This window comes from Nothoprocta perdicaria, unplaced genomic scaffold (genome assembly GCF_003342845.1).
Source record: "Nothoprocta perdicaria isolate Ctin4 unplaced genomic scaffold, notPer1 scaffold_64, whole genome shotgun sequence".
Lineage (NCBI taxonomy): Eukaryota > Metazoa > Chordata > Aves > Tinamiformes > Tinamidae > Nothoprocta > Nothoprocta perdicaria.
Window position 1 is genome coordinate 3051891 of NW_020455910.1, and position 14129 is coordinate 3066019.

The 14129-nt window shown below is 47.1% G+C and overlaps 1 protein-coding gene across 1 annotated transcript in view; it reads right to left on the reverse strand.

Moving 5' to 3' along the window:
• Positions 1 to 4496: 4496 nt before the first annotated feature.
• Positions 4497 to 14129, reverse strand: part of RNF19A (ring finger protein 19A, RBR E3 ubiquitin protein ligase) — a 51378-nt gene continuing 41745 nt past the window's right edge. The window contains exons 7-11 of the mRNA XM_026050025.1: positions 10937 to 11051; positions 9010 to 9171; positions 7684 to 7897; positions 6710 to 6853; positions 4497 to 6319 (exon numbers count right to left, since the gene is read on the reverse strand). Coding sequence (XP_025905810.1) covers positions 5647 to 6319; positions 6710 to 6853; positions 7684 to 7897; positions 9010 to 9171; positions 10937 to 11051 — 1308 coding nt within the window. The 3' untranslated portion in view covers positions 4497 to 5646. The remainder of the gene's footprint in view (positions 6320 to 6709; positions 6854 to 7683; positions 7898 to 9009; positions 9172 to 10936; positions 11052 to 14129) is intronic.

The following is a 14129-nucleotide window of genomic DNA, read 5'->3' on the forward strand; positions in this document are numbered from 1 at the left end:
TAGAGGTCCCTTCCAACCTTAAATATTCTGTGAATTCTGTGAATTCTATAAAATTCTTGACAACAAAAATGACTGTCACTGCCCCAAGTACTCAAGGGCACTTTAAAGAAGCTGCATTTCAACATAGTTCTTTCAGAAACAGTGGCACATTATAATTTTAGCAAGAGCGAGGTCTGCAGGCCAGCAGAACTTTCAGCTGGGAGAAAAGGAGGCGGCGGCTGCTCCAAGAGGCCCTTCCACAGTGACTCCCATGTCCCTCCTGAGGACATGGGGGTGAGATCCCTGCCCACCCAGCTCGTTTAGCCAAGTTCCAACCACAGCCCAAAGAAGGGGCTCCTGGGCACTGAACTCCGGTTCATGTAACAGGGGGACCAACGTGTCCTGCTCAGGGCTTGTCGCAGCACCTTTGGGAACTGCCTATTCACAAGGTGCCTTCATGCCCTCACAGAGCAGAGCAGAGGCTGCCCCGCTTTCTCTACAGTTTCTTTATGGCAGTTTTCAAAATCTTACATGGAAACGCAGCTGTGCAATCCTGTACACAATCTGGTTGGTACTTGCCAAACTCTTCCTTTGGAGCACGCAATAARCTCTGCCCACACGGTGTGTGTTACAGCAGAGCCGCTATCAGCTCCACTTGCGTCCTCCACGGATGYGGAGGCAGCCAGGAAGGTTCCCACCGTTTGCAGCAACGCGACGTTGCCGCTGGCTGAAGGGCAACGTGGAAGTTTATCTGCCAAGCGGCCGCGTTTCCTCGGCTTTCCGGGCACATTCCCGGCACCTCCTGTCCTTCGGCATCTTGCACATCCCTGGAATTACGAGGGCAGGGCAGGGGAGGGAGCCTGCGCTCTGCGCCGGGTCCGCACGGCTGCAGCAACCAGAACTTACACCTCACTAAAATACACCTGCTCAGACACGCTGGGCTGCCACGCAGCTCAATGGCAGGAAACAAGGGGCAAGTCTGGACTGTTTCTTTTAATTTTCTTCTTAATAAAAAAGCATATGCAAATTGGGCAGACATTTATAGCAGCTTTYCTCTTTTTAAAAGATGAAATTCTTTGGAAAAAAAATCTGGAAATAGCATTATGGAAATAAGCACTGCCAGAGTACTTCCATAGCAAGATAACTTTGTTATTTTTAGAATTACAAGCACTAAATGATAAAGTCCTGTTCAGTCTAATATTTTCCCGAACTATCTCAATGATTCTCTGATAAGAGCAGATGCTTCACTCAAGATCTGTAATCTGGTGTAAATTAGTCAAATTGGCCAGAAACTGTAGTGAAAATTTCCAAAAAGGAACTATAATGCCAGGACAGCAGAAGTGTCAGGAAACTCAGCCTTTCCTGTGGTTTGTTTCTCTAAATGTTTCACTTAGGACAACAAAGTTCTTATTTATGCTGGCAATAGTGCAGATAAGATACAGGTATCTTCTATATCACTGTATCAGTGGAGGCGCTGCAGCTTTTACCATRTTTAACAGACTTGATATCAAATTCCAAACTGGCCAGACTGGACAACTGGGTGGGGAGAAACCTCATGAAGTTCAACAAGGGCAAGTGCAGGGTCCTGCACTTTGACAGGAATAACCCCGGACACCTGGACAGGCTGGGGACTGACCTGATGGAAAGCAGCCCCACAGAGAGGGACCTGGGCAACAAGATGACCATGAGAGAGCAGTGCCCTGRTGGCCAAGAAGGCCAACGGGATCCTGGGCTSCATTAACAAGAGCATCTCCAGCAGGTCCAGGGAGGTGATCGTCCCCCTCTACTCAGCCCTGGTGAGGCCACGTCTGGAGACTGTGTGCAGTTCTGGGCTCCCCWGGACAAGAGGGATGTGGAGCTGCTGGAGAGAGTCCAGCGCAGGGCTACSAGGATGATCAGGGGCCTGGAACATCTGCCCTATGAGCAAAGGCTGAGRGAGCTGGGCCTGTTCAGCCTGGAGAAGAGAAGGCTGAGGGGGGACCTGATCAGTGTCTATAAATACCTCAAGGGAGGCAGTGAGGAGGGGGGGGCGGCCTCTTTTCAGTGGTGGCCAGCGACAGGACTAAACGGCCACAAACTGAGGCACCAAAAGTTCCACAGGAACTTCATGAAAAAATTTCTTGACAGTGAGGGTGCCAGAGCCCTGGCACAGGCTGCCCAGGGAGGCTGTGGAGTCTCCTTCTCTGGAGATCTTTAAAACCCGCYTGGATGTCGCCCTGTGCCCCCCCCGTGGGGGTTGGACTAGGTGATCTCTAGAGGTCCCTTCCAACCTGAAAGGTTCTGTGATTTCATACTGATCGCTTCTAGCAGATGGTGCMCAGACAGCGCGCCATCATACCACCAGGAGTTAGAGAAGTTGCAAATGAATTAGTACAACAAGCCTTTTCCTTAACAACAACCCACACTATYCATTACCTTTAAATACATGAGATTATTAAAGGTGATTTCAAACTGACACTACTTTTACACTATCATTTTATATTATATAATTTCCTTGCATAGAAAAACGGAGGTACCAAGAGATGAAGAGATGGGTTTAAACATGCAAAGGAAGGAATTTCTCCTCCCGCTTCACCACTGAAGCTTTAGGTTGCATTGCTGCAAACGAAGGTGCTGCAGCTGCTGCACGAGGGCCCTGGGTAAAGCCAGCTCACACACCACCCGAGCTGGACACAGCACCAGCTGCCATGTGAGACATCAGATGAAGAACTAAGCTGAGGGAACAGACACCAACGAAGTAGAGGTCCACTTTATGACAAAAGAGGGGAAAAAAGTAATTTTTGGCTCAAGATGGGTGGTCATGTGAGACTGCACGAAGCCSAAGTGCCTCCCCAGCCCTGCCTGCACCACAGGTTTTGCCCTCGAGTTCCCTGCTGCACCTGAGACTTCTACACAGGCTTCCCACATGGGGACCTTCCAAAACTCATCTGCCAACGGGAGCGACAGCAAGTGCTTACATTAATACTGGTATTAACTCAATGCATTTGCTCTTCAGTAACAATATATTATCATTCACACTTTGTCAGATAAAAAGGGAAAAAAAACCATCAGGAACAGAGCATAAGCAAGGAGCTGTTAACACTCTAATCTGACCTATGAAACACAAAATTTATATTTGCTTCCGATTCAGACTGCCAGATGTCATGGCAAAGACTGCCTTTATGCCTTGCAGTTATTTCTAGTGCACACTATGTGCTTCTCTCATCCCATTTCTTATTCTTTCCTTGAGCATTGGAAAGTGCAGAGGAACGCTCTGATAACTGTGGCTTTAGAAGTGACCTGCTGGCACAGCAGTTTTCTTGCAGTTCACTCTGATCAAAACACAGCTCGTGCCTGGGTCAGGAACGAGGCAGATGCAGGTAGCGCTTCCGTCCTGCATTCCAATGAATTTTGGTTTCCTACTGTCAAAATRAAGGTAAGAAAACAAGCCTAATGAGCAGGCAGCTCAGCCAAGCAAATAAACACCGGCTGTTTAGCCAGAATGGAAACTGTGGTCAATTGGCAGCATTTCGGAAGGCAAGTCCTGCAGCCCATGGAGCTTCAGGTAAATGGAGCTGCAGTCTAGCTGGGCAGTGAGACCATCACTGCACTTGTACGAGGTGCAATTTTCACACAGATTAATACATGTACATGAGGGCTACCTGCTCCCTGGAAACCATTTACCATCCTGCCCGCTCCAGAGACTGCTACTGCATAAGATGAAAAGAAATCACGTCGAAGTCTTGGACAAAAATGCAGCTAGTGCTRGGATCTACGCTTTAAATTACCAAAGGTGAGGGTGCCAGAGCCCTGGCACAGGCTGCCCAGGGAGGCTGTGGAGTCTCCTTCTCTGGAGGTCTCCAAACCCGCCTGGATGCCRCCCTGTGCCCCGTGCTCTGGGTGTCCCTGCTGGAGCAGGGGGTTGGACTGGATGATCTCTGGAAGTCCCTTCCAACCTCAGCCATCCTGTGATTGTGTCCAAGTCAAAACTGCAACTCCTGTTGGGATCTATACCTCTGATTCCCAGAGCTTCCAGCTTCCCCAGCACAGTGGCAGCGCCTCTCTGACGGGATGGCCACGCGGGGCCTGAGGGCGCCCGGCACGCCGAGGCAGGACACCTGCACGTCAGTATTTGGACATTTATTTCAGATATGCAGTTTACACGCATATTATTGAGCAAAACTGAATTGCAAATATACAAATACTATAACAAGCATTATCAAATAATGTAACTGGCACTAGTGTTATAAGCATATTCATGAAACCGTGAGGATAAGTCATGGAAGAGGACTGCAGCTCATGGCATTTTCTTTTTACCCAACCAAACTTCCAGTAGCACCATAAAGGCAATACTTACAAGAAACACAAGACAGAACATTGTTAACCGTTATTCTGAGATTCACAATTTGTTTTTTTTTCCCATTTTAGTGAATTACCTAGCCAAAAAAAAAAAAAAAAAACCAAAAACACATCAACAGTGCAGGCGCTCTGGCCGGATCCAGCTTGTGCTCAGCTGTACATCTTCCATATGCAAAAAAAGAACAAAAAAAGCCAGCATATTTGGAACCCACCTTTGCATTGGTGCAATCGTTGCACTGCACTTTGCTTCAGGGATTGAAGATATGCACGTCTCGCAAAGAGATGTCGTAGGAAAGTCATCCACGAAAGCCTGAGTGAGTCTTTGGTAGGCTAATACTTCTTTATTATTATACGTTTATCTACCACAGTCATTTTATTCACTAGAATTTGCTTTTGTGATCCGAGGTGGCCAAAGAGGACATTCTGGAGAGCATTACAGTAAAATCCTCAAACGACCAGGCACTTAAAACCCAGTCTTTTCCAAAGGCACCAAGAATTGTTGGGGCACCATTTTCCCCCTCCCTCCCACCCCCAAAGGTGATTGCAACTTATTCTCTACAATGCTTATAAATCAATGGATTCTTTACAGGTTTTATACAATACATAGTAGCCTTATCTGCTGCACGGTCGGTTGCTTGAATAAATAAGTAACCCCACTGTTCTTCATAGGTGACGTCTCCTTTCTGCCGCTTATCGAGTACCAATTGCTCCTCCTCCTGAGGGATGCAAAATGCCATAACCTTGCTCGAAGTGCCCACACACGGCGTGACGTCCGCCTGGGGACAGGCCCTTCCTTCCCCCRGGAATCGCAGTGATCACTGCAGTGATTCCCGCCAGGAACCACAGTGATCAYTGCAAGCAGTCACTGCTGAGGCTCCGTGGCACGGGCCTCTGCAAAACTCGCCTCCCATAGCTAAGGTTCATCCCAGRTTGGTTTTAAGTTACTAACTCAGCTAACCCCCATTTATCCCACACCCCGTATTTGTCAAGTGAACAGTGCAGGAAATACTATTCCTTTTAGCATGTAACATATTAGCCAATCTTATCTAAATACACCAAGTATATGCTTTCAAGCAAAGTTGTGGCAAAAATACAAAACATGGACTTATTTGTACGGTTGTAATGCACTTGTTAAAGCCTTCATGTCCCTTCACATAGGTCTGTTACACCCACGTGAAGTATTCTCCCTTATTGGGCAGGTACATATAAAACACAGCTGTATCAAAACCTTGCTCTGCCGGTCACCTGAACCTTACAGAGCCGCACGTAACCCAAGCAGCTTTCAGACAGGGTTCTTCAGTGGTCAGGGTTTCTGCAGCACGTCGAGGCTTAGATTTCAGTCTGGATTGCAGTGCTCAGCTCCCCGGCGTGTGCCGAATGGTTATTGTTTGTTTCCTTGGGTGTCTCGGGGCCACCTACCCCGCCGTGTGCGGGCGAGCYGCCGCTGCCGCCCTCCTCGGCGATGTAGCCCAGCGGCGGCGCCTCGGCGAGGGCGGCAGCGCCGCTCTGCAGGGGCGAGTTTTCCAGGCGGTCGTTTTCCACCTCCGGCAGGACGCTGACGGCGGCGAAGCGGCTGTGGTAGTCGCTGGAGCCGTGGCTGCAGGAGGTTTTCATGCTTTCCAGATCCGAGCAGCTCAACTCGGAGAAGTGRCTCGAGTGCGAATCTGCTACGGACGGGACGCTGTCGCTGAGAGAGGGCGAGTCGAACTCGCTCGAGTTTGTGCTTTGCTGCTCCAGCAGCTGGGCGTCCATGTCCTCTCGGGTCTCGTTTATCTTCATGCTGCTTTTCTTTCTCAGTTTACCCTTGCATTTTTTCCCAGCCGTTGTTTCTTTGGACCACTTGGTGGCACTCGATTTGCTGTCTGGCAGGCAGGCTGCCGAGGAGCCGGCGTTACCCCGACCCGCCGCGCTGCCGTCATCGACGCTGCTGCTTCCGCTGTTGTGTCTGAATTTGGCTGGCTTCGATTCAATATCCACTTGCACTTCCATGCTGTTGCCTTCCCTAGAAGGAGAAAGACTCTGTGAGCGTAAGCAGTCATCTTATGGAGAGGCCAGCCAATATAGTCAAACAACCCTTGCTGCTTTCCAAATATGCAGCAGAAGTTAAGAGATGTGGCTTGTTTTAGGAAAAGCTGCAGGACGTACTTAACTCACTCACCAAAAAAGAAAAATCCCAGAGAGAAAAAGGAAAAACGTCAGCTGCTTTTGAGTACAACAATCATGTTCCCTTTTGGAAGGATATCCTTACTTGATCACTGCTGTTAAACAAAGCACTTCRGTATGGAGCAAAACTTGTAATTTCGAAGGGTAAGTGGTAGGCTAGCTGAGTCATGCTTAAAAATCCCTAAATAAGCCAGGCTTATTAATCCAGCTTTAACCATGTTTCTCTTACCTATCCAAAGGGATATAGGAGTTCAGGATGGATCCTGCCATTGCTTTGGTACTGGCGTTGTCGCTAACCGTCCCCAAGCTAACCGTGCCGGACTCGCCGCTCAGGCTGTATCGTTCCTTCTGCACGTCTGCTTGGACCTCCAGTCTTGGGAAAGTCATAAAAAACAAATAAATAAACTGCCACCACAACAGTCAGCACCCTAATTAAGAGTTAGGATTACCCATAGTTTTTCCACTCTTCTGTGTTAAGTACAGTTCATTAGTTACTCCAGACATGACTATTTCTTCCCTACTGAAAGGGGCTAGTGCCAAAAACTGTCTATTTTCTAATCAAGAGAGGCAAAACAGTAAACTTCCCAACAAAGCAAAACATTGCATGTCAACAAGAAGCTGCAGATACTCTCTGCCCTGAGATTTGGGAGCAAGGCCTCCAGGCTCAGCTACAGCTCTTTTGAAGGTAACATCCTGTGCTGTGAAAATGGCAATCACCCTCAGAAGGATACACCAGGGAAGGCTTTTATAGCGTCCTCTCTGTCTCTCCTGCTGCACAATTACTACTAATTAAATAAAAAGCACATAACTGTTCAGTACCTAGCAACTGCAACGGGAATAACAGAAACCCACTCTTAAGCTTGGGCTGAGCAGATAAAGCAGAAATTAATTTAAAACAAAATTTCATCTGTGAACATGGCTGCATTAGACACGAGGTGCGTGCCTGGTTCCAGAGAAGCTGCTCTCCTRCAAAGCGGGCGTCAAGCCCTCAGCCCTTGAAGACAACGGTAGTTTCTCCTCTGAGGATTGTGTTGCAGCAGGATTTTTTGGAATAAACTCGTTGCAGAGGAACTATCTCTATCTCCCAGAGATGGTTAGTTTAGTAAGAATCCACTTAAGCATTACGAAGAAAGAAGACACGAGGAAAGGGCGGCATCCCCCCGGCTTCATTTGGAGGTGCTGATGCCCCTCCTGGAGCCTCACCTGTTGAAGCAGTTGACCATGGCGCTCCCTGAGAGGCTGCCCGTTATGCTGGCGCCCGCCAGGGCCATGGTGCTGGCCGTTTCGCTCAGGTTGTCCCGGATGGCCCCTATCCTGTCCATGTGGCTCCCGCTGGCGCTCAGGCTGCCCGTGAGGCCGCCGACGCTGCCCTCGCCGATGCTGGGGTTGTGCCGCGCCTCCGCCACCGACGTGGTGTCTGCGGGCGGGAGCGGGACGCGCCGTCACGCACGGCCTGTCGCGACAGGCCGAGGGCGCCCCGCCTGTCGCGACAGGCCGAGGGCGCCCCGCCTGTCGCGACAGGCCGAGGGCGCCCCGCCTGTCGCGACAGGCCGAGGGCGCCCCGCCTGTCGGAACGCGGCCCGGGGCACGGCCTCCCACAGGACACGGAGGAGCTGCAGAACGGGCTCTGACGGAGAGGCAACGCGCTCAGAAAYGGAGCRTGCCCYGGAGCTGCTATGGTGGTGGTTATGYCTGAGGTCCCAGGCTTAAGTTGCTGAAATGTTCACTGCATGCAGGACAGGTAGCGTGGAGTCAAGGGGCACACGATCCTGTGGCTACAAGAACTGCTGTGTAACTAAAGGAAAGCCCCTGGTCAGCTGCTAAAAGGATTCAGCTTCCTTATCAGAGATTAAAGAAAAAAAACCTAACAGCTTCCATAGATCAGAATTCTAAAAAAGTGTTACCTTTATCCTACAACTTTTACCCAGGGAAAAGACATTACGTAAGTCTGTCTAACTAAAGGATTAGGCTGCGGATCCACTGCACTGYGTTGCTGCCTTTTGGAAGGGAGGGGAAATGGCAGCAGGATGCACAGGTAGACTGCAGTCAGGCACATCAGATTTTAAGACGGCCTTCTAAGAAGTTAAAGTGCTGCACCTGCCTCAGAGAAACGCTCTGCTGAAGAATTACTCCAGAGGCAYGGCCTAGCACACGGGGCCACAATATCATAGTGGGTTTTATTGCCTCAAAGTCACACATTTGCATTTAATTCAGATTAAGAAAACTGTTATCTCCCCTTTTGTGTTCTGAGCATGAAAAGGAATTCAAGCATGGAATTCAACGCACAATGGGACTGGGCTGGTCCTGCTCTGYGCCCAAAAGAGCAGGAACTGCTAGTGCACAAAACCCAGCATGACCCCAGAGAAGAGCTGCCCTTAGCTGAGAACGGGCCTTTCAAAGAGAGCAGAGGTAGCACTAACCATCTAGTGCCTCTTCTGGAAACARCCCTCTGGGAGGCACGAACACCAGCACAGTAAACCTGGGCACAAAGCCCGGATTAATGGCAAATGAGTCGCTGCATTTTCTTACCCACAGCCGCATTTGTTCCCCCAACGTTTATATCGTTTTCGTCGTCGAACTCGATCCTGACGCCCTTGCCGTTGCCCGCCGAGACGCCGCAGCCTCCRCTGCGGCACAGCGAGATGGGCACCACCCCGTACACGTACGCCAGCATAATGGGCACACCGATACCTGCAGGAGGCACCACAAACCCTCTCATTCAATATAATGCCTTTTTTTCTTGATCTTTTACAGAAGTCATGCTATAYGCCGTCACTATTAAATATTTAGGTTAAAAAAATCAAAAGGGAAAGAAATTATGGAATATTGGTAAGTCACTATGATGAAATAATAAGGAAATACTTTCAGCAGGCAGAAGCTCCTCTACCAGCACTGTCAGGAGAAGTGGAATACTGGGTGAATTAATGCTTCTGGTATGTCTCTAAGGTCTTTTACAAACAAAATGAAAATCTTGATATTTAAAAGGTTCATATAAGCCCCATCGAGGGCTGTTAATAATGTTTTATCTGAGAAATAGGACAGATCCATGTCAATTGTCATTCAAGCAAAAACGTTATAACCTCTAATAAGGAGCTTGATATTGTATYGACTCCAGTGAGACAGGGCTTTGTTATGAGTAGGACATAACATGATTATTACTGTAGTGTTTCCATGTTTATTGTATTGCATTGTTTCCTTTTGGAAGAAACATCCGTAATTATTCCTTTTTTATGGATTCAAATCCAAGGAATGAAAGGAGAGGTAAGGGAAGCAGTGAAAGGCTGGGTTAAGCTGCACACAGATATGCACTGCACTTATTCCACCGCTGGTAAGGGACCGAAAAAAGCTATTCTGCTGGCAGATGAATTAAGCKTTGCTGATGCAAGTCTGTGGAAAGCACAGAAAATAAGGCAGGCTGAAAGAGGGCAAGCAGGCACACTCCAAAAAGGCCAGGAGAGACCTAGACCCAATGCAAAGGCTGCCCAGTGAAATCTGCGTGAAGAGTTCCAGTTACAGAGTCCCTTTTCCTGGGAATTCCTCTAGATGCAGGAACACACCCACGGGATGCCTGTGGCCCCAGCAGCAGGAGCTGTTTGTGAGAACAGTGCTGTGCAGACAGCAATGCAGGCACAGGGCACAAGCAGAGACCCTCCACCGTTAACACAGTTTAAAGTCTTGGCTTCAWGGCCAGCTTAACCCAGCACTTGCTCGAAGCAGCAGCCCAGGGTTCCCAAGGCTGCTCCCTCCCGCCTGAGCATCAGCTCTGGCACCAGGGGTCACGGGAAGCGGTGTGAGGAACCAAAGCAGGAAACCAATCCACAGATCAAACCCAAATGTGCTGGGTCTCAACGTGGCCACGTTTTCCCCCACCACAGGGACACCAGCGCGAAGCAGAAGCCGCACAGCGCAATGCAAGGCTGCTCTTCTCAGAAATCAGGGCTGKTTTACAGCGACCCTGGAGCTAAGGGGCAACAAGATTAATAACTTGCAACATAGAGCCATGTCTTCCTCAAAGTTACTCTCAAAAATCCCAGCAAGGAAAAATGTGACAGTGCAAATCAACTCAGAGCATAACAAGAGCAGCGATTACTGTAACGTTAAATGCAAAGGATGCTGTTTTTCCACTATGCTGAGCAAAGTTTGACATGAAATCACTTAAGTATGAGCAGATTCTGTGGCATCAGCTTTTTCTTACGCAGTCAGATAATGCACAGATTTCAATTTGCAGATCAGATAAAAATTATTTTTAATTCATTATAGCATAGCATTTCCCAAAGACTTTAYTTTAACTCAATCATAGTTAACCCYARCCCAAACACTTCAAGCCTTTTCTAYGGCTTCATTTACTCACCTGTYAGAGGAAGCTGTGCTACCTGCCTCAAATCAACGCTGTATTTATGGGTGCTTATAAAACTCTGCTTTCAAAGGGCAACCCATGTACAAAATATCTGCTTACCTACAGTTACTGCAGCTACAACTGGAGAAACAATGACAGACAAGGTGACACCGCCGGCTATTGCCAAGTTGCGCTTGTGCTTTGAAATGTCTTTGCCTTCGTATCGATTGTGAATCTTGAGAGAAAAAAAAAGAAGTTTTTAGGTTATATTTTCATTACTCAAGCTGCTGTGGGGATGGAAGAAATCATATCTAATAGCTCAGAATCTRTATCCTACTCTCTTCTAGAGGGACTACGTTCTGTATCACAATTTATTCCTTAACTTGTCTGAAAGAACAAGGAAATGTTTAATTTTCTTCATGTTAGGCAATAATCTTAAATGCTAGAAGTCCTCTTATGCAGAAATTAAGCATTTACTTTCAGGCTCAAACTGCACTTTAATTATTTATTATCATTGCTCCAGCTTATATAGTCGGGCAGAGCTGACAATTTGACAATTTTCACCACAAAAGAATTGCCCTATATAATCACACACAAATTGACACTTTTTYCCCCCCCAATCTTTCCTCCCCTCAACCTCCCTCAAACAATGAAGAGATTTACTGAGCTTKCTAAGTCATAATGTCAGTTAACAAATTGGCAGGGTGGTTTTCATCCTCTAATACAGAGCCTTTCACTTGTTTAGCCAGGAGAAAGGGGAGGAAAGAGGCAGAAGACAGTGCTTGAGGTGACAGGAGCACCTCCGCGTGCTCCGAGACAGACTATGCCAACATCCAGGGCATGAGAGCACAGGAATGTGGAGTCTGAGCACAGAAAACCTCTGGCTACTGATTAAAAGGGAAAAAATGAACATGAGTGTGTGTGTAGAACACGCCARCCCAGGCAGATGAGGTTTTACAGGGCAGCTAGGAGGATGGTTGGGAGCAATGCATTTGACTATGGGCCAATATTACCCAAATGCAATAAATTACTTAAATGCAGCCAGCATTTTGAAAGGCTACAGTGTTTATTTTGAGCATAAAAGGAAGCAACTCCCCCACAGAATCCCAGAATAGGTGGGGTTGGAAGGCACCTCTGGGAACCACCCGGTCCAACCCTGCCCAGAAAGCAGGTTGCCCAGGACTGTGGCCTGTCAGGCTTTGACCATCTCTACGGATGGAGCCTTCACCACCCCTCTGGAAATCCCTCACGTAAGGGATGGGTTCTGAGGGAGAATTTAATTGAGAACATGAAATGGGAAGTCACATAGCTAAGAATGACCACGAAATAACAAAATTCAGAACCCGGAGGAAGAAAGGAACAGAAAACAAACATTTATCCATCTATACCCACCCATATATATAAAGGAAAAAGTAAGGATAACAAGCAGTTCCTCAAGGAGACTATCAAAAGCACAAGCACAGATTCTCCCCGTGCAGCAGGAAGGCTGATGTGAAAGGATAACTCTGCTTCCTTTACTGAAGAAGGAGCAACATTAAGAAAACTAAAGTAGGGCAGATGACTATGAGTGGGCATAAAGGAACAGCATGAGGGTGTCGGGACAAAACCAGAAAGGTTACCAGGGAGGAGACAAAGCAAGAGACGTCAAAGTTACCACGGAATTACTTTACAGCTACCTTRTTTGTAAGAGCAAGATCAAGATGGATAAATTTGCTGCTTGACAAAGACAGAGATGAAACTGGAGGCCTTTTTTTTCCCTCCCCTCAGTCTTCACTAAAGATCAAGTGTGAGCTCGTGATTGGCAGCACTAATATCGGTGGTAAAATAGTGAGATCTGAGGAAAACTGTAGGTCAGACAGCCCTCAAATGAGCTGACGTGAAACCAGCAGTCCCAATTTCAGAGCCACTAACAGTAACTATTGAAAAAGGTCATTTTTTTTTTTTTGTAAACTGAGGGGAAAAAAGAAAAATAAGGAAACTGGACAAGGTTAAGCTGCAATGATGATTTCTACAGAGGTGCAAAACAAGGATCTGGGGGAATTAAAGACCAATGAGCTTAAGTCCAGTTTCCTGAAAACCAGGTACCTGCAGGGACCATAACAAAGGTAGAAAAAAAATGAGGGCATATAGCTTTTTCATGTAGAAATCATGTCAATTTTGTTTGCTTCTATGACATGATAACTGRCCTTGAGGGTGGGAAGAAGCAGCAAATGTCATATCCTGACTTCAGTAAAATTGACATTTTCTTTGAGTGTCAAAAGAGCTATAGTGGCTTGGACTGAAAAATGGCTCAGAAAATTATTATTAGCTTAATAYAAAGCTGACAGAAAATACCAGAGCTGTCATATATACCCAACCCATATATAYATCCAAGTTAACACTTGTCCCCCTACACTTTTCCCCAAGAGACCTGCTGTGGATCCAGAAATATCCAATATTTTCATTCATCTGGTAGATGGGAGGAAGATAAAAGGGATGCGTTAAGTTTTCTGGATAACATCAACCTTGACAAGGCTGCAAGAAAACCTAAATTCACCCTAGTCGTGTCAAATTGACGAAATGGCTTGAAATGACTAAGAGCAAGTGCAAGAATTCGCTTGGGAAGGGACCAATTGCCTACATGCAAGTACAGTGGGAAACTGTATAGGATTTACAGTGCACACAATCCAATAGCATGTAGTTGAGAGGAAGACGACTGCTAGTCACCAGAGGAGGATTCCTGTTTGAACAACAAAATGGTATTTTTTTTCCAGCTAGCTCAATAGTAAGCAGTAGGGCTTCAGCTTCACCATTGCATTCAAAYTGCACAAAGGAGGTAAAAAGACCTACAAAGAAATCCAGGAGGGAATGGACACGATGAGAACTCAGTTTGCCAAGGGGGAAAAAAAAAAGCACTAGATTTGTCTAGAAATGAAAATTAAAGTGAGCTGAGAAATGATCATCAAATATGTAACAAGAGATTGTAAGTAACAGTAATCTTGATATCAATTAAGGATAAGAAAAAATAGTGTAGGAAGAGAATTTATGTTGAATGTCAGTAAGATCAGATGCCTTTGGTTTGGAGGGTCTGTGAACCAAAGGTTCTGCACAAAGGCTCAAATATCTGACCAGAGTAACAGAAAACTGGCCATGAAGCAGTGGGGTGAAATGGGAGTTGTCTTGAGGTTGCCTCCCAGTGGGACTTCATCATTAACATGTGGAGGGACTGGGACCTGTCCAAGAGTTACCCAGCAATGCAGAGCAGCCACTGTAACCGATCTGGGTAACAGCTGCCTGTCTCCTATTATCTACAGGGATTCAATAGCTGCACAGA